Here is a 21993-nt window from a genome sequence, read left to right on the forward strand (position 1 = left end):
TGCCAAATAGGGGCACTAGGTAAAGGCATAAAGAGACCAGTTCAAAGGTGATGGTTGTGGCTTTGTGGGTAGGGAATTTGATATTTCTAGAACATATCTAGTAGGACTAAGACCCTCAAACTGATTCTGAATTTCAGCACTCATCTCACCCATTACTCTACTCTTTTGAAGATTGTTACCTCCAACCCCCCACTTAGCTATCACTTCCCTGGGTAGGACAGCCTGCTTGACTCTCCAGGACAATTCAGTTAGGTTCCCAGATCATGAATTTTTTGCTACATCAAAAACAATTTTGCCACTATTTATCTGTTATGCTGGGTAAGTGACTTGATCCTCTTAATGTCTTTAATTTCTTCATCTGTAAAATGAGGAAGTTGAATCAAAGTCTTTATAAACTTCTCTTTCTCCATTATCTGACTGCAGGAAAATCTTGTCCTTGGTACATCATGGTAAGCAGTGTCAAGGAGATGACTATGGATGGGCTTGGGGATGGGGTGTGTGCCTGTCCAGATGGGTGGAGAGCCAGAACCTCATTTTGTGCTAGCAAATTCCTGGGTGTGTCACAGGCAGAAAAGGGCTGGTAAGCAATTAACTTCAAACTAGAGCTCTACTCTGATCCAGTTCTCCATGGTCCCTCCCTGGAGAAGTGCAATACCAGCTTGAGACCCCAGTCCCTGGTTTTCAAGACTGCCAGCCAGGTGAGCTGAGCATCAATTATCAGAATCATCAAGAGAGTAGGCTAAAGAGGGTATGCTCTTAATATCCCTTGGAACAAGCTTTCCCATGGAGTAGATTAGCCAGTACAACTTGACATATCCAGTTAATGCCAAAGTTCTTACCTAATATTTGTCTTTTCATCTATCACCGGCACATAGCACAGGGTCAAAGAACTTAATGATTGCTGAATTGAACAGTATCTCTGCCCTGCTTTACCACCAACCAAATTGTTAGTTCTAGAGCTATGATGAGAACTTTTTTTTTTTTTTTTTAACCTTTCCCCATGTAGTCTAGGACAAAAACAGCTAGCGGGAATGTTAGTATTCAGATCCTGATAGGGGGGTTCGATCTGACTGAGGATGTGGTCATATTAGGATAGATGGTAGTCTTTTCTTTGGAATGATGAGGTTAGGAAGGAAGGAGAGACCTGAGAGAAGGTGAGATTTGGGATTGGTGGTTCCCATCAGGAGGAGGTGATGTCGAATTCCCTCTACCCCCATTTCTATACACAAGGACAAAGTCCACGGTCCCATGCTAGTTATAGCTTTTGCTGGTACTTTCTGTCCCTCCAGCAAAATGATAGTTATCACAAGTCCTGAGTTGAGGATTTGGGTTAAGTGGGGTGGCAATTGCTACTAGAATGTTAACTTTAAATGATCAATGGTTAACCAAATGTCATTTTGCCAAATATCCTATTTCCTCATACATACACACGCGGGTGATAAATCTATTATTAATGCCAGCTCTTAGGAGCCACAGGAACCTAAAAGAATTAAAAAATTAGATTTTGGGCATCTTCCCTACGTATAAAGTTATACTATACACAAGGGTACAAGTGTGAGGCATCTTGATACAGTGTAAAGCATGCTAAATTTTATGGTTGAAGAACCTGGATTTGAAGTTCATTTTCTGCAGTTTACAACCTGTGGGAACTTGGACAAGCAATGTCTCTGAACTTCAGTTCCTCATTTATATAATGAGAGAGTTGGGACTACCTTGGCGTTAGATCCTTTCAGCTTTAAATCTATAGTCCTATGATGCTATTTTACAATTCCCTATAGTAGGATTCTAGTATTCAAGAAGTCCCATACCCTATTGTTTCCTCCTGGCAAGTAGGGGGCACAGTGCACAAAATATAGGGCCTGGAGTCAGGAAGACCAGAATTCAAATTTAGCCTCAGACATTTACTAGCTATGTAACTCGGGGCAAGTCACTTAATCTACTTGTCTCAGTTTCCTCAAGTGTAAAATAAGAATAAAAGTAACACCTATCTCCCAGATTTGTGAGGATCAAATTTGATATTTGTGAAGTGCTCAGTACATAACAGGTGCCTAATATTTATTTCTTTTCTTCATTTCCTCCCTTCCTATCTCCTTTCCTCTCCAGTGATTTTCAGCTACACCTTTGCAAGCTTAGTCCCATATCCCAGGCTCCCATTAGGTTGCCACATCATGTCCCTATTGGGTAATTTCTAGTCTCAGTAACCTCCCTTTTCTTTCTCATTAGTTTTAATGAGTATTAATCATTTACATTTCATTATCCATTTTAATTATCTCTCCTACATTAGGCTGGAGAGCCAGTCCCCTAGAGACCCCCATCCATAAAGCATGTAGCAGGAAGAGAACGGTGGGAGAATGGCAAGGAACCTTGCCTAAGAGGTGTTGTTTGCCCTCATAATCAGCTCACCTGCCCCGCTACCCACAAAACCAGGATCTTAACATCTCCTTGGTCTAATTTCCATAAGATTCAATGCCATGACTACTCCAAGGTCAGCCAGTAGTGAAGGAAAAGGAGACTCATGGGAAGAAAACTTGACCCCTCTCCCTCCACCAGTCAGCAGTTGCTGCTTCTTCCCAAATCCATTGAAAGGTACGCTTATCTGCCAGGCTTGCTGAGATTCAGAGCTAAAAGTGACCCAATGGGACTTGGGATCAGAGCTGGGAAGTGACTTTCAGTGAGAAACAGCACAATTATCAATTTGAATCAAGACCTTTGGCTTCCAAATCTATTGTTCTTTTGCCATATTATAACATGCTATCAAATTCATCAACAATCATCTCATTTTTCTTGTAATAACAGACCAAACTCAATTCTTCAGCAGGCTAATTACCCGAGGTCTAAATTAAAGTCAGAGGAAAGATCCTGGAAAAAGTATGTGTGGTGAGGGGAGGGAAGACATCAGGTTTAATAATGGCCTGCTGCCCATTGGCTATATAGCTCTTCCACAGGTCCTACTTTCCTAATCCCCAAACCACTGAATTTTAAATGTTAGCCATAGGGAATCTTGTAGTTCCTCTAGATTTGTGGACTCTGACCTTTTTTTTTTTTTTTATCATCTCATTAGAAAGGTTTTGAGGGTGCCTCCCAACACATACGGGGGTATTAGGTAGCCTAGTGAATAGATTAACAGACCCAGTCAGGAAGAACTGAGTCCAAATACTATATTGGATACTTACTGTGACCTTTGGCAAACTACCTTTCCTAATTTCCCCATAATGGGAATAATAATACTTACCTGTCGTTGTTGTGAGGATGAGAAACTTTAAAACACTATAGAAATGCTATAATATTGAATGCATATAAATGTGTACATAATACTAATAATTAGTCACCTTTGCAACACATAAAGCTGAAAATTTTAAAGGAATGAATTATTTGCTCTACAGTCAATAGGAGCCAGTGGGGGTTTATTGTAGTGACATGCTCAGACCTGTAGTTTAGAATACTTTGGCAGTTGTGGAGAGGGGGGGAAATTGGACACAGAGAGTCCAGGTGATAAGGACCTGAACAAGAGTGGCAGCCACATAGAAAGAGAACAGGACTTATTAGATCATGAAATAGAATGACAAAATCTGGCAACTGAGTGCCTGGGGGAAGGAGAGAGAATGAGCTCAAGGATGTCAACTAGTGTGAATGTTGGTGCCTTTGAAAGCAATAGGGAAGTTTGGAAAAAAGGTGAGTTTGGGGAAGAAAAATAGCATTTTCAATGAAGATTATAACCCATTTGCTCATCTTGTTCCAGTCTCACCCAAAATTAATTTTTTTTTTTTGTTTTTGCTGAGGCAATTGGGGTTAAATGACTTGCCCAGGTAACAAGCTAGGAAGTGTTAGGTGTCAATGGTCAGATTTGAACTTGGGTCCTTCTGATTTCACTGCACCACCTAGCTGCCTCAAGAATTCTTTCTTAACAGGAAGATGAATTCAAATGTGACATTTGATATAATAGTGTGACCTTGGCAAATCACTTTATCTGCCTTAGTTTCATCTTCATCATTAAAATGGGCTTAATAAAAACACCTACTGCGTGGGGGTTGTTTTAAGGATTGGATGAGACCTATAAAGTGCTTAGCATAACACCTAGGTGCCTAATAAAATCTTGTCCCCTTCCTCCCTCCCAGCCCCAGAAAGCTAGATTGTTTTTCCAAAGGCACCTGCTTAGCTACTGCAATATGGCTGCCTATAGTGGTTTGGTTATAACTTCCTGGAGAATCTGGACTTAAAGGAAGCAGCAATATAAGGGAATGTGGGGGAAATTATAGGAAGGCAAAATTGTATTGGAGAAATGCCTAATGATTGGCTAGTTAGGGCTAATCACACATGTTTTTCCCACCCAAAAGGCTTCCCCCACCCTGGAGGTCTTGCAGACCACTGCTCTAAACCAATCCCCACATATTATAGACGGGGAGGCAGGACCAGAAAGGGAAAGCATTTGCTCAAGATTGGAACAAATTGATGGGTGTTCTCCCAGGGGGAGGGAGAAGATAGGCTCCCAAAGGCTGTAGAACCCAGTCCTTCCCGGGAAATGAATAGTGGATAAAGATCCATAATGAGGACTATTATCCCATCAACAATACCCCACCCTCCCCAATACACATATAAACACACAAAGTTGAAAACATCAAGCATCACTAAGGATTTTTAATGTTTCCTCTCTGTCTTCCATAGGCCTCATTAAAAAAAGAATATGCATTTTAGTGTGTGCTACATCATCACCAGTAAACATTTCATGTGCTGCCCACACAGGGTGGGGTCCATCCCCATTCCCTCTCCCTGTCCCAACAGGCTTATCCTTTTAAGTTTCAGAACTGTCACTGGCCATGAACATTACCCAAATCTGTGCTTTTAAAGAACTAAGTTAGTGTTTCATATAGTTGCCATCACCTGCGTCACTAATGGTTTTAGTCTTGTTCTATCCCTTCCCTTTCACTTTCTCCCTTCTAATTTCCAGTTCCAGACCTAGGCTCTAGCTTGATTTGATCCTTTGGGCTTCTCACCATGCCCAAAGTCACTATGTCAAGAAGATAGATGATGGGGCAAACGGGGTATCTTTCAGAGAAGAAAAAGGGTGAACAGGATGGCTGGAAGCCAAACCTTTTTCCAGAACTGCTGAAGAAAATGGGGGTGTGTATGCTGGAGATGAGATTTCAGGTAGGAAATCTGTTAGCTGCCTTAAAGTATTTTCAGAAGGAACCAGTGGTTTGTTCTTGGGGCATTAAAGGCAGAATTAGGAACAGTGGGTATGTGATAGAAAGGCCAAGTTAAGATCAACGTAAGAAAAAATTTCCTAAAAGAGCTAAGCCAACATGAAATGAGTCGCTTTGGGAGGTAATGGGTTCTCATTTACTAGAGGTCTTTAAATCAGTGACAAGTAGGATTACTTGTCAGGGATGTTATACGGTAGAGGGGATTCCTGTTAAGGGATGATTAGACTAAATAACCTCGAGGTCAATCTGTGCTGAAACCCTAATACCAGAGCAAGGCTGACAGACTAACACAGTAGGACTTATTGTACAGCTCTCTAATGGGGGCTCAACCTTCAACTGTGGCAAGATTCTACAACCAGTCCAAGAAATGGACAGCCCAGAGTTGGGGCCAGGGATTTAAATGAAACTCCTAAGAAAATAATTCAGGTCAGTGAAGAGAACTGGCCAATCTGGGAGGAGCCCTACTCACCATAAAGGCCTTTCCTCCCCCCCAAAAAGGAATTAGATTAAAATTAAAAGGAAAAACCACACCCAAATTATTTGAAATAAAAAAGCTAGGCTGATCCAATAGCTGCTCCCTGTGTTCTGGGGAGAACCCCACACCCAGGTTTTGTTATTATCATTGCTCCCATTTGGGTAGACTAAAATTCAGAATCACAACCTAGAGGCCCTTTTCAGGGTATTCCCATCATCATCATCTTCTCCTTACTCCCTACAGGCTGCTGTGGGAAGAGGAGATTTTCCATGTATACTACTCCGACCCAACCACCTGGTGCTGTTTAACTCCAAGGGGCCCCAGACTTCCTGCCTGGGTTTTGGGAGGCAGAAATGGAGCATTTCTGAGGGGGAGGGGAGCTGGACGACAGCTCTAAAACTGTGACCTCCCTTTCTCCCACAGCTAAGCTTCTTACCCTCCAATACAAAGGGAGCCCCAGCCCTGTTTGGGGGAGCCCCAAACTCCTCCCAGTTTGTTCTTAGAAAAGGGGCAGCTCCCAAAGGAGAGGGAGCGAAAGGGGAAACATTTCCCAATCAGGCTCCAAGAACTTTATAGTTTTCCTCCCAACAGTTTCCTCTTTTCGAATCTTCTCCTAAAACAGAAACATGAGCAAAGAAATAGGTAGATGGGGGCGAGGAGGGGACTTCTCAGAGCATCTTCCCACCTGCACCATATATAATGCCGACCCTTACCCTCTCACACTCAGACCTCTTTCTAGTAATGGCTAGTAGCCAGAGAACAAAGTCACAAGTCAAGATAAAAGTCTAGGAAGAATGAGAAACATGGGGTGAGAAGAGGATTGGGGGGTGGTGGAAGAGATTTAGAAAGACATAAAAAGGGGGAGATGAGGAAGCTACATAGAATGGGAGACAACACTACAAGCTAGACAGAGATCAAATGGAGGTCTGGCTTTTGCTGCCCTGATATCACTCAATGTGCAGAGGCAATCAGATTGATGTCTGGCATTCATTTGGGAAGAGTGAGGGGGAAAGGGACTAGAAAGAAAGGAGGAACATTGATTCCCGCTTCATCCTCAAGAGTTCATTGGCCACCTGATCCTCGCATATGTTGGGGAAGAACAAGTTGTCCGTGGATGTCAGGTAAATAATGCATCCCCACCCCTTCCAACCCACAGTTGCTTGACTCACAGGTTCCACCAAATCCCACATCTAGGAGAAAGGAGTCACAAAGAGGACCAAATATTCTATTCACAGGCAAAGATGAATTACAGAGGTGTCTCCTGCAACTAAGACTTTCTGCCAAGGCCCCTTCCATGGGCTATTCTATCTGGACTCTGGGAGTCCCATAGAAAGGTGGAAAGTCACAGGGAGTGGGGACAAAAATAAGTCAGTTGTGCAGAGCCACTCAACACTCCCCCCGTCCCCTTCACACACGGATCTCGTCCTCTTCTTCGTCCATAAAGGAGAACTCTTTGTTAGGCTGTCGGGCAAGAGGGACCCGAGCCCTTTCCAGCCCGTGGAGAGCAGGGCTTCGTTCCTCTAGGATTCCAGAGGCACAGCTGGAGATGGAACTACTGTCTCTTGTGGTATGACTGCCCACACTTCGGGCAGAGGCTGGGCTGGGAGCTGCTGCCGCCCAACCCTCATCCTCCAAAGTGCAGGGAGGCAGCAATGGTGAGTCTGGACCAGGCTTCCCTTCCTGCTGTATCAGAGGAACAGCAGCAGAAAGAGGGGGCTGGCTGCTGTGGCTTGGGCCCTCATCACCATGGCAACCATCCTCTTCCTCCGGGTCCCACTCATCCTTGTCCATGATGCTGAGGACATCCCCCAGCATGGAGGGACCCAGGTCAATGTGGAAGGACATAATAGATTCTGCATGCTTCAACCCATAGCCAGCCTTGGGTACATGGGGCAGGTCTGTAATATCCCCAAAGGCCCGCTCATCAAGGATGGGGTCAGGAGAGTGGGTGCCCCCGGATCCATTCAGACGGGGTGTCTTCTCCCCAGCTCCTCCTTCCTCCTCCACTTCTTCCTCCTCTGCTCCTCCAGCGGCCGCCTTCTTCACAGGACTGGATGAAAGGCTCTTAGGCAGCTTGCCAGACCCCTTCTCTGCCGCCTCTTTCTCGTTGAGCTGTGGCAGGGACACGGCGTTCTTCACAAAAAGAGCAGAATCCCGCAGAGAGCCCAGCATGTCCCGTCGGTCTCCCCGTGTCACTGACTGGGATCTCTTGCTTCCCCGAAACTTTCGAGACAGGAGGCTGGGTTTCGATGAGGAAGTAGCACTTGCCTGTTCCTCAAGGGCCTCGGGGTCTGGCTCCCCAGCTTTGCTGTTAAGGAAGGAGGTGTCTCCAAAGGCATCCCCAGCACGCCCCACATGCATGGTGTGGCGGAAGTCGCCTAGGGGAGCGCTGATCATCTCTGCTGTGAGATCCACTCGCGATCGGCGCTTTGAGTGGGCCGAGCTGGACACTAGCTGTTTGAGAATCGGCATCTTCCTGGGTCAGGAAGGCAGGCCCTCCCCAATCAAATGCAGGATGAAGGAGCAGTTCTCTGAGTCTGGATCACAATGTGGATGAGACGATGAAAAGAGTGTACCAGCAGTATCTGGAGAACAAAACAAAAAGGATTAATGTAGTTTGGGAAAGCGGAGTATAGATACAAATAAATCTGCTACTGAATTATTGGTTTTGTTTTGTTTTTTTCTTTCTCGTAACTCAGCACCCTTTCCTCAACTTGTTTGCAAAAAGTTTAACAGATACAGAGACCCCAAAAGATGGACTTCTCATTCTATTCCACTCAGTTCTTTTTTTGATTACCCTGAGCCAATAGCTTTTAGACAATTCTGGTTTAGATGTACTTCTCAATCTACTTCATTCAGTTCTCCTTTTGATTACCCTGAGTCAATGGCTGCTAGACAATCCTGGTTTAGAGAACAGATCATATATAGGAACTTTGAAAACCCAACTGACCAGCTTTTCTGAGAGATAAATCTACATTTTTCCTATTTTTACATAATCACATAAAATTAGAGTGGGAAGGATTTTAGAAATCACATAATCCCTTCCACTTCCTCTCTTCTACCTTTTTAAAAATAAGAAAAAACAAACTGAGACTATAGATAACAAGTTAAATTATCTAAGGTGATATCATAGCTAACAAAGTAACTAAACTAAACACAGGTAAACTAAAATTCCAGCCCATCTTTCTGATTCCAAGTCCAATGGGCCTTTTGGTATCCCATACTGCTACCCCCTAACACCAAAAATATAAGTGATCCTGCCCTGGTTTAAGAGCAATCCCCCCACCAACTCCCATTGAGATGGGGAAGGGAAAAAAACAGATCATAAAATCCAAGGTCTAAGAAGGAGATTGACTTAACTGTCCTTGGTGGTAACCAGCCCTCCTGGAAAGTTCTTTATAATACCCTAACCCAAGCCCTACTAAAGTCACTGAATGGTTCAGTTATAGCTCAGAACCGAAAAGATTAAGAGCAGTAGGTTTTCTCAATAGCTCATTATACTTACACTGCTTCTCTGAGAAGATAACCACCACCCGGAAGAAGAGCTCAAGTTGGTATTCAAAAATAATATAACACTGAAGTGAAGGTGAAATGATTGTTCAGCATTTCTGCAAAACGTTTTACATTTTGATGTTTTACGTGTCAACCTTCCAGAAGAGAATAATAAGAATTATGGGCAACTGTTCCTTGTTTTAAAATTTTGAAAATGGATAATTATGAGAGTTTTGCATTTTGGGCATTTCAATGGAGGAAATAGTTGTCCTAATTTGATCTAAACTGCATGTCAAATAGCATTCTCTATTGGGGACATTCCTAGACTTGAGCCCAAACTAAACTTTCTTTAGGCAATTTCCCTCTGGGCTTTGGGGACTCTGGAGGCAATGGAGAATGTTGAAACAATGAGGAATTCTATTGAAAAACTAAGTTCCAAAGACTAAAGACCAACATCTGCAAAATTATTGAGGGACTAGATAAATGCTTCTGTTTATAAATAGCTACAGTTAATTACTCACAATCACTTATTTCCCAAAGGAAATTTAGGTGGACTTTTTGGTGGTTAGGTACAGATGATAAGACACTTACCTTAGAAGTCTTCTTGAAGCAGAAGAGACCACCCACCATTTATAAAGATTACCTGAACCAGATACTGTCTCTTAAAATGATAGTTCTAGTGAAGGAAACATTGAGTACTAATACCTAATTTTTCCCCCAAGTGAAAGGGATCCCAGTTCAGACAGGAGAATCCTGAACCCAGAGGAAACCTAGAACTAGAGAGCGCTATGGAGACTCCTCAGGTACCCCAAACCAACAGAACATGGGAATATTGATAGCCAACCTGATCCTTTAACAACTTCAGGTTTAGGGTAGCAAGCCTATAGCTATGCTGCTGATGACTGACCCATACCCTCAATCAGTTCAGAGAAGTAGGGTAGAGAAGCCAACGGGTCACAAAAGACTCATGTGACCCCTGACCTAAATTATGATGGAGTCATACATGTGAGCCAGGTAATAATACTAGAGATTGCCCATGTAAAGGTACCCTAGGTGTAATTCTATGTGTTTGCTGATACACATGTAAATTACAACATATTCAGATTATTCTCAATTTTATGTCTTTTGTTTTTATGTAAATTTATTTGTGTGCTCGTTATGCAGTGTATTATATAGCAACATCTGTCAGCTATGAACTATTTTGCTCATTTATTTATTTGGTTATTTGAAGTCAACAAGCATTTACTAAGGATTTACTAAGGCCATACACTGTGTGCTAAGTCCTGGGGCTATAAATGCTGCTATTCTCAAAGAGGACCAAGGTGTCAACTTTACAAGGGAATTGGATTTAAGTGAGAGAGAGCTGTGCAAAGTCACCAGATTCACTCTCTCCCCCAGAGCCGTGTGGATTCAGGGGCAAGATACAGATCAGGATGACTAGAGATGGCCCCCAAGGATACAAATAGAAGCAAAATGATAGCCCTGTCCTCCGGCAGCTTATAATCTAATGGGGAAAACAACCACAAAAGAGCTGACTGAGGTGGGGGCCAAGGTGCCCACCCAAGGCACAAGCTCTCAAAGGCTAGAAAATCAGAATCAGAGCTAGGAGGAGAATGAAGGTTGACCTGCACAAAATGAAAGCCTTGGAAGAAACTCGCCAAAGGAAAAATGAGCCAGCATTATGGAGGAAAGGGAAAAATGTGGAAATCAAATATCTATAAAAACAATTTACAAACCTTAAAATGCTATGTAAATGTTAGCTATTATTATTATACATTGTTATACTCATGTTTAACAGTTATGCTCATGTTATAATGTTATAATTTGTTCACTTTGTTTTCATGATTTGCTTACGTACTATGGATATATACCCATATTTGACAGTTATATTGAAATGTTATAACTAGCTCACTTTGATTTGATGATTTACTTACATACTATGGATTTGCATTATATCCTGCATGTAAGTTAGAAGCACCCTGTCTAGTGATATTATGTGTTAGTATTGTATTTTGTGTTGCTGTGTATTTTTAATGTTCATTTGCTTCAAACAGTATTGTGGACGATTACCTGGGATGCTGGGATAATCTCTTGTGATTATACACACACACACACACACACACTCACACTCTCTCTTCTCTGTCTCTCTCTCTCCCCTTCAGGGATAATTTTTATTTTCATGCTTATGCTATAAAATTACAGATTTCAAGTATACCCTGACTGATTTTTTTTTTTTTTTTTTAAATAAAGGATTGCAAAATTCTGGCACTGGAGATAGATATAAAAATACCTGTGCTATAAGCCTTGATAAGGAAACCAATTCTGTCCTAAGAACTCACCGGTTTGGTAAGGTCTCTCTGAATTTAGATTTGAAAGCTTCTAGGAGGAAGAAGAAAGAAAAGAAGAATGAGATCATCCAAGAGAAGTACTGCTGGCAGGATCCCGATGTCTCTGCTTTCTAAAGGCTACTTGCTTTCTACCTCTTTCAGAACTCTAAGGTGCTATAATACGTTGGTAGCAACAAGAATCAGTAGAACCCTTGGCCCCGTTTCCAGGGGGACAACATCAGCAAGGGGACAGTGCCTAAGATCCTTTGCTTGTCCTCCTATCAGCCCTTCCTCCCAACTGGCATTACTGAGAGTACCCATGCTGGGATTGAACGGCAGCCCAATCACCAAGCTAGTAGCCCCCTCCCCCTTTGTGGGTTTGTCCAAAACACGCAGCAGGAGGCTTGGTAAATCACGGTTGACAAAGGGCATTAAAGCATCAGCTTAGTACCAGAATGGGCGAGAAGCTGTTCTGGCCATAATGAAATGAAAGCCAGGTCCCATGCTCCATCAAGTCAACAACTTTCCAATCTGCAGTTCTCAGCAACTCTTGTCTTCACAGGACTGAGTTCTACAAGTTTGAATGCAGAGGTATCAATAGGATGTTGGGAAGCCACTATTGTTCATATAACTTTAGTGTTTGCAACAGCCCCAAGAAATACCAGGGGTGAATATTTCCATTCAATAAATCAGAAAAACTTAGGTTAGAAGAGGGGGAATGACTTTTCCAATGAGACTATGCTGGGACATGGAGCTCAGTTCAGCATTCTTGCCACTCTACTAATTACCTGCTCGGGTTTCTTTCCTGTTTCCACCTCCAAGGTTCCCTACTTTCATTCTTCCTGTTCACAAAAGCTAGTCACAATCCTGCTCTTAGAGTGTACAAACCAGGAATTCTTAAGCATTTCTACTTCATGGATCCTGTTTTTTTTTTTTTTTTTTTTTTAAGTGCATAAAATAAAAGACACAAGACTACAAAAGAAACCAGTTATAAGAAAATATAGTTATTAAAATATTTTAAAAATAATAAATTCATGGATGCCAGGTTAAGAGCCCCTTTTTCTAGTCAAGCCAAAAACATTCACGACTGCAATGATGCAAACAGAAATAACCACCATTCAAAGAAATCAAAAGTAAATGTAACAAAATAATAAGGAACTAGCATGATTCCAAAGAAAGAAATTGAGAAAACCCTGCCATCCCACCCCTTTGCTGAGACAGGAGTCCCAAAAGGGCTGTCCCATGAATGCATTTTCAGATTTTTTAATGTGATGATTATGCTGGTTTTTCTTATTTTTTTTAATCTTTAAAATATATTACTTATATGTAATGACTCTTGTGAAGAGAAAGTAAGGGATACTGGTGGAAACTACAATGTTACAAAAGAAAAAGATAGCAATAAAAACTTACTTAAAGAAAAACACATTAATTTTTTTTAAACAATCCTGCTCTAAATAATCTCTCTCATTCCAGTATATAACTAAAGCCAACAATCAGTCTGGCAGCTTCCTCCCTCTGAACCTCCTCCCCTTATAGACCAAGGACTCAGATCTGAAGCTGAGTGGGCAGCAGGGCTTACTGGAATAAAAAGAAAAAGGGAAAGGTGGGGCAAACAAGAAACTCAGAGGAGCCTGCTGTGCCTACAATTCAAGGTCCTACTTGGATGATCCAGGCAGGACAAAGTGTCCACAATTTGGCCCACATATTACTCTGATGCTTTTTTTGTCATCTATCTATCCAGGAGTAGGAATTTGGTTTCCAAAGCATACTTAAAACTTGTATGGTTTTAAGACTACTGTTCTAAGATTTAAAAAAGAGATGAAAAGAAAAGGAAGTAATCAAGTGGGAGAAGAGGTCCATGACTAATTATTCCAGGGTCATTGTTCTCCTGAAAAGATTCCCTTTATTCATATGTGTAAATGGTTAAAGTGCTAGATTTGGGAGTTAAGAAGAATAGGTTCAAATCCTCTGAGTCACTGTCTGAACCTCAGTTTCTTTATCTGGAAAATGAGGTTGAGATAGATGGGTTCTGAGATACCTTCCAGCTCTAAATCTATGATTGGATGAGCCCCAGAAAAGTTGGCCTTCCTTTACTCCCAATCAATTCAAAATACATTACTCTCTGGCATTTGACTTCTACCTCCTCACCTTCGGGAGCCTGAAACTTGCTGGGTAATGCAAAGCTTTGAATTAATGCCTGGATGAACTAAAAGTTTCCAGCTGCAGGGCTGGTTTCCTTTCTCCACATTTATCCAAAGACACATCCAAATCTGCACCCTTAATATCAGTACCAAGAAATCTATTAAAACTGCTCCTGGAAGTTACTTAGGGGTTATTTGTGGCTCCCAGCCCAAACTTGCAGAAAGGCTTTTAGATAAAGGAGCTTCTGTACAGAGGAGGAAGTTAGATCTGACCTAAAAGAAACCAATTGACAGCCAGGTATTTGGATAGAAAAATGCAGTCTAGAGGTGTTATGATTTCTCAATTCATCTCCTTCTTATCCTTAGAGGATTGGGGGCAAATATAGAAGGAACTATTCATTTGAGCCTGTTTGCAAAGAAAATCTCAGAATTGACATTTCTGGAGGGACCTTCTAGAGATCCTCTAATTTAATCCCAATCTCCACTCCTTTCATATTAACAGATGAAAAATATTAGGCTGGGTTTTCTTGGCAAAGACACTGTAATGGTTTACCTTTTCCTTCTCCAGCTCATTTTACAGATGAGGAAACTGAGGCAAACAGGGGTGACTTGCCCAGGTTCATACAGCTAAGTGTCTGAAGCCAGATTTGAACTAAGGAAAATGACTGTTCCTGCCTCAATACTTATATAAGCCTAGGTAATAATATTTTGTTGTTCAGTCATTTCGTCTGCATTAAAACAAAAACAGCAACAGCAGCAAATATTTCTATAGCACTCTTTAAGGTTTGCAAGATGCCTTACATATACTAACTCATTTGAATCACTTCCTCTATCTGGGCTTCAATTTTTCCATTCATAAAACAAAGAACTCTAGACTAGCCAAGAGTTCGTAACCACCCAAGAGTTCCATGGATAGATTTCAGAAAGTTGATGAACTTGGATACAAAAATAAAAATTACCTCTTCATTTTCATTAATCTCTAATTTAATTTTAGCATTTCCTTCAATTATGAATGTGGGCAACAAACATCATTCTGAGAAGGGGTTAATAAGTTTCACCAGGACACATAAAAAAGTTTGAGAACTATGGGCCTGGAGACCTCTAAAGTTTCTCCATGTCTGACAATCTAGCATTTATATTCTATGGTTCCAAGCTGTCAGTTAACACAATATACTCCATATGCAAATCCCCATCTCTGGGTCCTTTGAGGGGGTCTAGAGGTAGAAGAGCACTCTCAGTCCTTGAAGGGCAGCCAAAACATGTTTGTGATGCCCACAAAAGCATATTACCTCAAGTATGTAAAGGCAAACTAAATACAAAAGGAGGGGAGAGTTGAAGCTAAGCAGTCTTAATGGAGACTAATTCAGACAAATTCTTATAAGTTACCCAAGGATCACAGTGCAATTGTGAATTCTAACCCCTTAGAACAATGGTCATCATGTCTGTTCCCCTAACTCCCATGGACATCTCTTTCTTATTTCCACCCTTACTCTTCTACCATACCCTCACTAGGGATGATTCATCTTGAGCTTCCAGATCAGCTCAAAAGTCCCTAATGAAGGGAAACCCATCGATTTCCCAAGACCATCTTCCCAAGGCAACTTAATTCACATTTGGTTTAGTTCTGAGAAGGAAACTTCCTTAAACTGATCCTCACTCAACTTTTCTGCCCATTTTTCCTAGCTCTGCTTTTTGGAACCAAGCATAACAAATCTCCAGCTTCTGTTGCAAATATTTTAAGATAACTACCATGTTCCTAATGCCATGCTTTCTTTTCTCCAGAGTAAACAGTCTACTTTTTTCAAACCGTTCTCAAAGGGCATGACCTCCATCCCCTGGTCTTCTTTTGAAATCAAATATCTGAAGAAGTCAAACTTCTGAAGATGCAAATATCTAATTATGAGATCCTCCTCCTTCCTACACAGGACTCTCCCAAGAATTTCATGGGACAGGGATGGGAGGCAGAGAGTGAGAGGAATGTGGAGAAGGTAGGGAGATAAAGCATGCATTTTCCTACCTGAGAACTTAGGGCTGTGGTCTCCTGGAAAAAATGGGATGCTTTACTCAAAGCTATTCACTATTCCAATCTATCTTTAAGGGGGAGAACACAAAAGCTTGGTGACTTCTAGATTTAGGAAAAGAACCTCTCAAACCAAATAATGAGATTGAGTTATTTGGTTAAGTCTACTCTTGAGAATGCTAAGTAAGCAAGAACCTCCATCCCAGAGTAGGTGACTGTAATCATTTCTTTACTCTCCCAAGAGAAGTCTGGTTCTCCTGGGGTAGAGATTTTGGTTCTAGTAGTAAGCCCAAGGTTCTTAAAGGGGGAAAGGGAAGGATAGAGTAAATCTACTTCAGGAGCCAGCACTGCCAAAGGAATGGGGGAAACAGATTCACCTACCATGTCATTTTAAGTCAACTCACTCTTGGGAAGCCACCTCAAACAGCTGACACGTAGCCTTTGCTTTGCTCAAAAAGAGATAGTGGGTTGGGACAGGCTGAAGAAGAGTGCTGGGGGAAGTGAAATCCCTATCACAAGCTTGCTATGGAAAGTCTGGTCACTCCCTCCTGCCAGATTCTGTGGGCAGGGCAGAATTCAGAGGGACCAGCCCTGAGAAGGAGCCTCCAAGAAAGCATCCTTGCTGTGACTCAACTTTGGGGAAGCAGCTAAAATAGACTCAGGGAGCATCACTCCCCTTTGGTCTGGCTTTGGATACCTACTACTCAAGGTACTGAATCTTTCTTCCAAGGCAAGGTTAAGGAAAAGAATGGTAGACATCTCGGAAGACCAAATTTCCCTGGGTACTAAGTCAAATCCTTCCTAATATCTTTTAAGATAAATACAGCAAGTGCTCCTGCAGAGACCTAGTCCTTGACAAAAGTCCATATCCATTATAAATCCTTCAGATATAGCCTTTCTTTTTTTTTGGAAAAAAGGTGGGGGGGAAGAATCTTAGGCATAAATTTTTCCTTCCCCTGTCCTATTACATGATCCATTTCCTCATCTATAAAAGGGAGTAAAAATATTTATACTAACCTACATTACATGTGACAAAAAAGATTTCGAAAACTTCTGAGCTCTAGTTGCAAAGAGGCAAATTTTGGCTTGACATTGAGGGAATTTTTTTTTTTTTTTTTATTAAACAGAGCTATCCAAAAGTAGGTATCTTGGGGATGGTGCTGGTGAATTTCTCTTTCACTGGAAGTATTTCAACAAAGGCTGGATGACGACTTGTTGGATATGGGTCAAACTACATTGCCTCTGAGGTTCTTTCCAACTTAAATTTTCTGGTATTATTAATAATATTATTTTGTCCAACTCCCTGAAGCCCAGAGAAAGCAAACAATCTGTCCAGATCACATAGTTTAGTAAAGCTCTGGATTTTTGTTGTTTTTTTTTTCCAGTTGTTTCAGTCACATCTGTTTCTGTGACCCAAATTAGTTTTCTTAGCAAACATCCTGGAGTGCTTTTCCATTTCCTTCTCCAGTTCATTTTACAGATGAGGAAAATGAGGCAAACAGGGTTAAATGACTTGCCCAGGGTCACGATGCTAGCAAATGTTGGAGGCCAAATTTGAACTCAGGAAGAAAGAGATCTGGCCTTTTATCACTGTGCCCAAGATCTGTGAGAAGAATCTTCCAAATCCTATGCCCATTCAAGAACATAACGATTTTCCTGCCTGAGAATCCTAGGATTGTGGTCACCTGGAGAAAAAGGAATGCTTTACTCAGTCATTCCCTATTCCAGTCTATGTCTAATAAGACTCCCCATCTCCAATGGGAAGGAAGTAGAAACAAAAGCTTGGTGAGTTCCTGGTCAAATAAAAGAATCTCTAAAATCAAATAATGATACTGAGTTATTGGTTAAATCTATCCCTGAGGGTTCCAAGCATGGCAAGAATGTACATCTTCTAGTGTGCTAGTGAGGGGAAAGGGGAAACTTTGAGGGATTACAGGGCTGGTTCCACTACTCAAGCTCACAGGTTTAAGGAAGGGTATTCCTACCAACCATAGCATTTAGCACCCGTACAGGCAGTTTGGTGCTAGAAAGGACACTCTCTAGCCCATCCCACAGATAAAATGATTCCAGCAAATAGGACTTTTCTGGAATAGTCATCAATAATGTCCAAGTATTGAAACTAATTGGTCTTTGCATGGAAACTAAAGGCATTAGGAAAAGACTTTTAACTTGAGAAGCAATTCAACAGAACCCCAGAAACTCAATTTGAGCAGTGTTGGGCACCCATAGATGCTCAATAATGACTTGTCATTATCACTGTCAGGGCCAGAACTTCAGGGAATTCCTTCTTTAGCTTTTCTCTCCTCCTCATCCTAAATCAAGAAAACACTGCACGACAGGTACATGCATTCTCATTTTATTCATAGGATTTAGAGCAGAAGGGACCTTGGAGATGATCTAGTCTATGCCCTCATATTTCAAATTAGAAAATTCAGGCCCAGAGAGATAAGTGTCTTCCCCAGGTCACAGAATTTATCAATTTAAGATAGAGTTTCAAATCAACGGCCTCTTGCTACAAATCCAGTGCCTTTTTTCCATGTTTAAAGAACCTCTCAAGTATATTGGACTACTTGCCATCTAGGGGAAGGCATGAGGGAAGGGCAGGAAAATTGGAACACAAGGTTTTACAAGGGTTAACATTGAAGAATTATCCATGCATATATTTTGAAAAATAAAAAGCTTTAATGAAGAAAAAGAATAAATAAAATTTAAAAATCCCTCATTTCCTATGGAAAATTACTTTTTTTTTTATTTTTAAAATATTGTTCTTTAATTTTAAAAATTAGGTTTTCTTTTTTGAAGATTAGTATTATTTTATTTGTCCAAATATAAAGATAGTTTTCAATATTAATTTTTTAAATAAAACTTTGTGTTCTAAATTTTTTTCCTTCCCTCCCTCTCCCCCTTCTCCAAGACAGCAAGCAATCCAATACAAGTTATATATGTATAATCAAAAAATTGTTCTTTAAAATAAAATATCATTGGGGCAGTTAGGAGGCACAATGTATAGAGTACCAGCCCTGGAATCAGGAGGGCCTGAGTTCAAATCCTGCCTCAGACAAGACACTTAGCCCCCAAAATAAAATAAAATAAAATGTCACTATAGGGCATAGGAGTGGGAGGACAGTCTGAAAAATTTTCAACTTACCCTTTGAAAATTACAGCCAGAATGATAACAAATTATAGCATAATAGAAAGAGCCCAAAGGATCCGAATTCTAATCCTGGCTATGCTCCTAACTAGCAATGTAACCTGGGACAAGTCACTCAAAACTTTTCTCATCCTCAGTTTTTTCATTTGGAAAACAAGGAGGTTGAATAATATTGAACTAAAAGTTTATGAAATGACAACATTAATTCTAAGGAAAATAACTCTAAAACATCTCAGACCTCTGACCACAGCAGAGACCAATCATAACTTCAAAAGACTGAGGATGAAACATACTTTCTACTCTCAGCAGAGAGAAAAGAGAGGTACAAGACTAAACATGCATTCTTAGACATTGTGACCAATGTGTTGTCAGGTTGTGTATGTATTCATGTGCGTACATGTGTGTATGCTTGACTATACATTTATTATAAGGGAGCACTTATACATGTTTAAGGTGGGATGATAGAAAAGTATGTTGTGGATAGACATGGAAAAAAGTTAGGACATTTTATTCATTGAAATCAATTAACTGGAAATAATCACTAAATAAACTTAGCTGGTTCTATCAATATAAATTAATTTTAATTTTTAATTTTTAAATTTTTAACTTTTAAAAATAAGATGAAGGTGGTTGAATTATCCTTGAAGAGCTAACTAAGATTTTATGATCTACAACTTTCCCATCCAAAAAAGAAAAGCCAGGATCAACAGCTGCATCCTGATTCCACCTACCAGACCAAACAAGAGAAATTAAATACTCCAAGCACCCCAAAGGAGATCTGTTTGTTTCCTGTGTCTTAAAAAGAATTTGAGAGTTGGAAGGGACCTTAGAAGCCAGAAAATCCAACCTCCCACCTCTTGCAGGAATCCTTTCTCTAACCTGCTGGAGCTTAGTCATCCAGTATCTTCTCCTATAAAATCTGGGACAGCGTCAAGTTGTTAATCCTAATGATCAAGAAAGGAGTTTAAACAGTAATGATTGTGTAGGAGAGACTGAATCACTTAGTCTTTCCTTTAGGATGTATGATCTAGGATTTCATTGCTTAGAAGGACTAGCTGAGGACACTCTGCTCCTTTGGAGTTCCTGGGTGAGAGAGGATGCTTGTTTCTTTCAAGCAGAGATAGAAACAACAACAACTGGGACAATTTACTTCCTCTCTGGGTCTCAGTTGTCTCACCTGTTAAATGTGGGGGTTGGACAAAATAACCTCTAATTGCTGCGCCACATTTATTGAATAGTATGTTCCTGATCCCTTTTGCAATGTGGTGAAAACCTATGAACTTCCCCGAAGAATATTTTTAAATACATAAATAAGATACATAGGATTAAAAAGAAAACCAATTCTACTGACATTTTTTTAAATTGATGAAACCCAGGTTAAGAACTTTGGCTTTATGATTTACAAAGGATTTTCATCACAACTTTGTGGGGTAGATGCTTTACAAAATGTTACTACTGACCAATTTAAAGAAAACTGGGACTGATTGTGAGCAACTAGGAGGATAGAATTCTAGGTCTGAAGTCAGGAAGACTCATCTTCCTGAATTCAAATCCAGCCTTCCTTGCTGTGTGACTCTGAGCAAATCACTTCACTCTGTTTGCCTCAGTTTCCTTATCTGTAAAATGAGCTGGAAAAGCAAATCATTCCAGGATTTTTACTGAGAAAAGCCCAAATGTGGTCATGAAAGGTCAGATATGACTGAAATGACTGAACAACAGTTAAGTTACTTGCCCATGTATGGACTACCCAGATCCTTCTCATTGCCAGTCCAGGGATCTTTTCTACCATACTACCTATCATTCTCTTTACAACAGTTCCAGGACAGGACCATAGAATAGGATTGCTTTCTGCCTTTAAGGAGATCCCCCACCTGCCACTGTCTTTCTGCTTTTTCCCTTTTAGCAAAGCTTCCCAGACCAGATACTAAGCTGTGTCATTGAGGGCCAGTCACTTAATCTAAGTCTGTCTCCATTTCCTTAACTGTAAAATGGGGATCCTAACACCTACCTCCTAATGTTGTTTTGGGGTTCAAAATGAGATAACATTTGTAAAGTCTCAAACACAGTAGGAACTTAATGCTTTCCCCCCCCCCCCTTCTCTTCTTTTCCTTTTTCTTATCCCTTGAAGGAATCACTTTTTGCTCTCACTGAGCAAACTGAGATCAGGATGGACAAACTTTTAAGCTGTCATAAGTTCTAATTAAGAAGATCTAAGGGGGAAAGGAAAGGAGAAAAAACCTGGACTGGATTAAACAGCTCCAAAGAGCTATTCCAGTTCTAGGATCTTCTCACGGGAAAGTGCTAGATCAGCCTTCCCAAAGTAGCAACCCATATTCCCTCCCTCCCAGCTGGCCTGGCTAGTCTTTACTTCAACTGGCTGAAAGAGCCAAGTTCCCATAGAAACATTCGATGCCTCCAACTGAAAGCACTGTGGATGTCTCCTTCCAGGCAGAAAAAAGGGAGCAAAGGTCCTGAGTTGCACAGCAAAGTGAGTAGCCCCTCACCCATTCCAGATATATCCCTACTGACAAAACACAAGAAGTTAAAGGTTCGGCTCTGGACAGGATAACAGGAGAGAACTGGAAAGGAGGGAGAGATAATGCTACAGGGGAGAGTGGAAGGAAGGGAGAGATAATGCTACAGGGGAGAGTGGAAGGGAGGGAGAGATAATACTACAGTTCCTCTATCACTTCTGCTTTCTTGTGCTTCTCTGGTTTTCGTTTAATAAGAAAAGCCAGTGGAGTTCAGCTGAGCTGGGGAAAACGCCCTATGACTCCAAAGTTTTGGGGTTTTCCTCCTTGTCCCTATGGGGGTAGCTTTAAACAGTTTCTCTGGTTAAAATTATCCTGAGACCAACACAGACTGGAAAAATCTCTATCCTAGGTCTCCTGGAGCATGCAGGGGCCCAGGCGTCTGTTGTTCCCACCTTACCTCTGGGGAAGTACAGATTATCCTGTACATCCCCATGGCCCTCTGAAAGGCTGTTTAAGAATCCACTCCCACTGTTCAGAATCTTCCCTCCAGATAATGATGAATGTTGGAGAAGATGTAGGAAAACTGGGACACTAATTCATGGTTGGTGGAACGGGGAACAAATCCAGCCATTCTGGAGAGCAATTTGGAACTATATTCAAAAAGTTATCAAAAAATCTTTCCTCCTCTCAAAAGTTAATGACAGCCTCCCTG

General features: G+C 41.1%; 1 protein-coding gene across 7 annotated transcripts in view; it reads right to left on the bottom strand.

Annotated features, from left to right (window-relative positions):
* Positions 1–4606: 4606 nt before the first annotated feature.
* Positions 4607–21993, bottom strand: part of CDC42EP4 (CDC42 effector protein 4) — a 29090-nt gene continuing 11703 nt past the window's right edge. For 2 of the 7 annotated variants that reach the window (XM_003768539.3, XM_031965741.1), the window contains exon 2: positions 4607–8261. In XM_003768539.3, the coding sequence (XP_003768587.1) occupies positions 7084–8148 (1065 nt within the window). In that variant the 5' untranslated portion in view covers positions 8149–8261 and the 3' untranslated portion in view covers positions 4607–7083. Of the gene's footprint in view, positions 8262–9181; positions 9324–9759; positions 10496–11507; positions 12429–21993 lie in introns of those variants that run through there. The other 5 variants (XM_031965740.1, XM_031965739.1, XM_031965737.1 and 2 more) reach the window with 5 other exon arrangements.

This window comes from Sarcophilus harrisii, chromosome 4 (assembly GCF_902635505.1).
Source record: "Sarcophilus harrisii chromosome 4, mSarHar1.11, whole genome shotgun sequence".
Taxonomy (NCBI): Eukaryota; Metazoa; Chordata; class Mammalia; order Dasyuromorphia; family Dasyuridae; genus Sarcophilus; species Sarcophilus harrisii.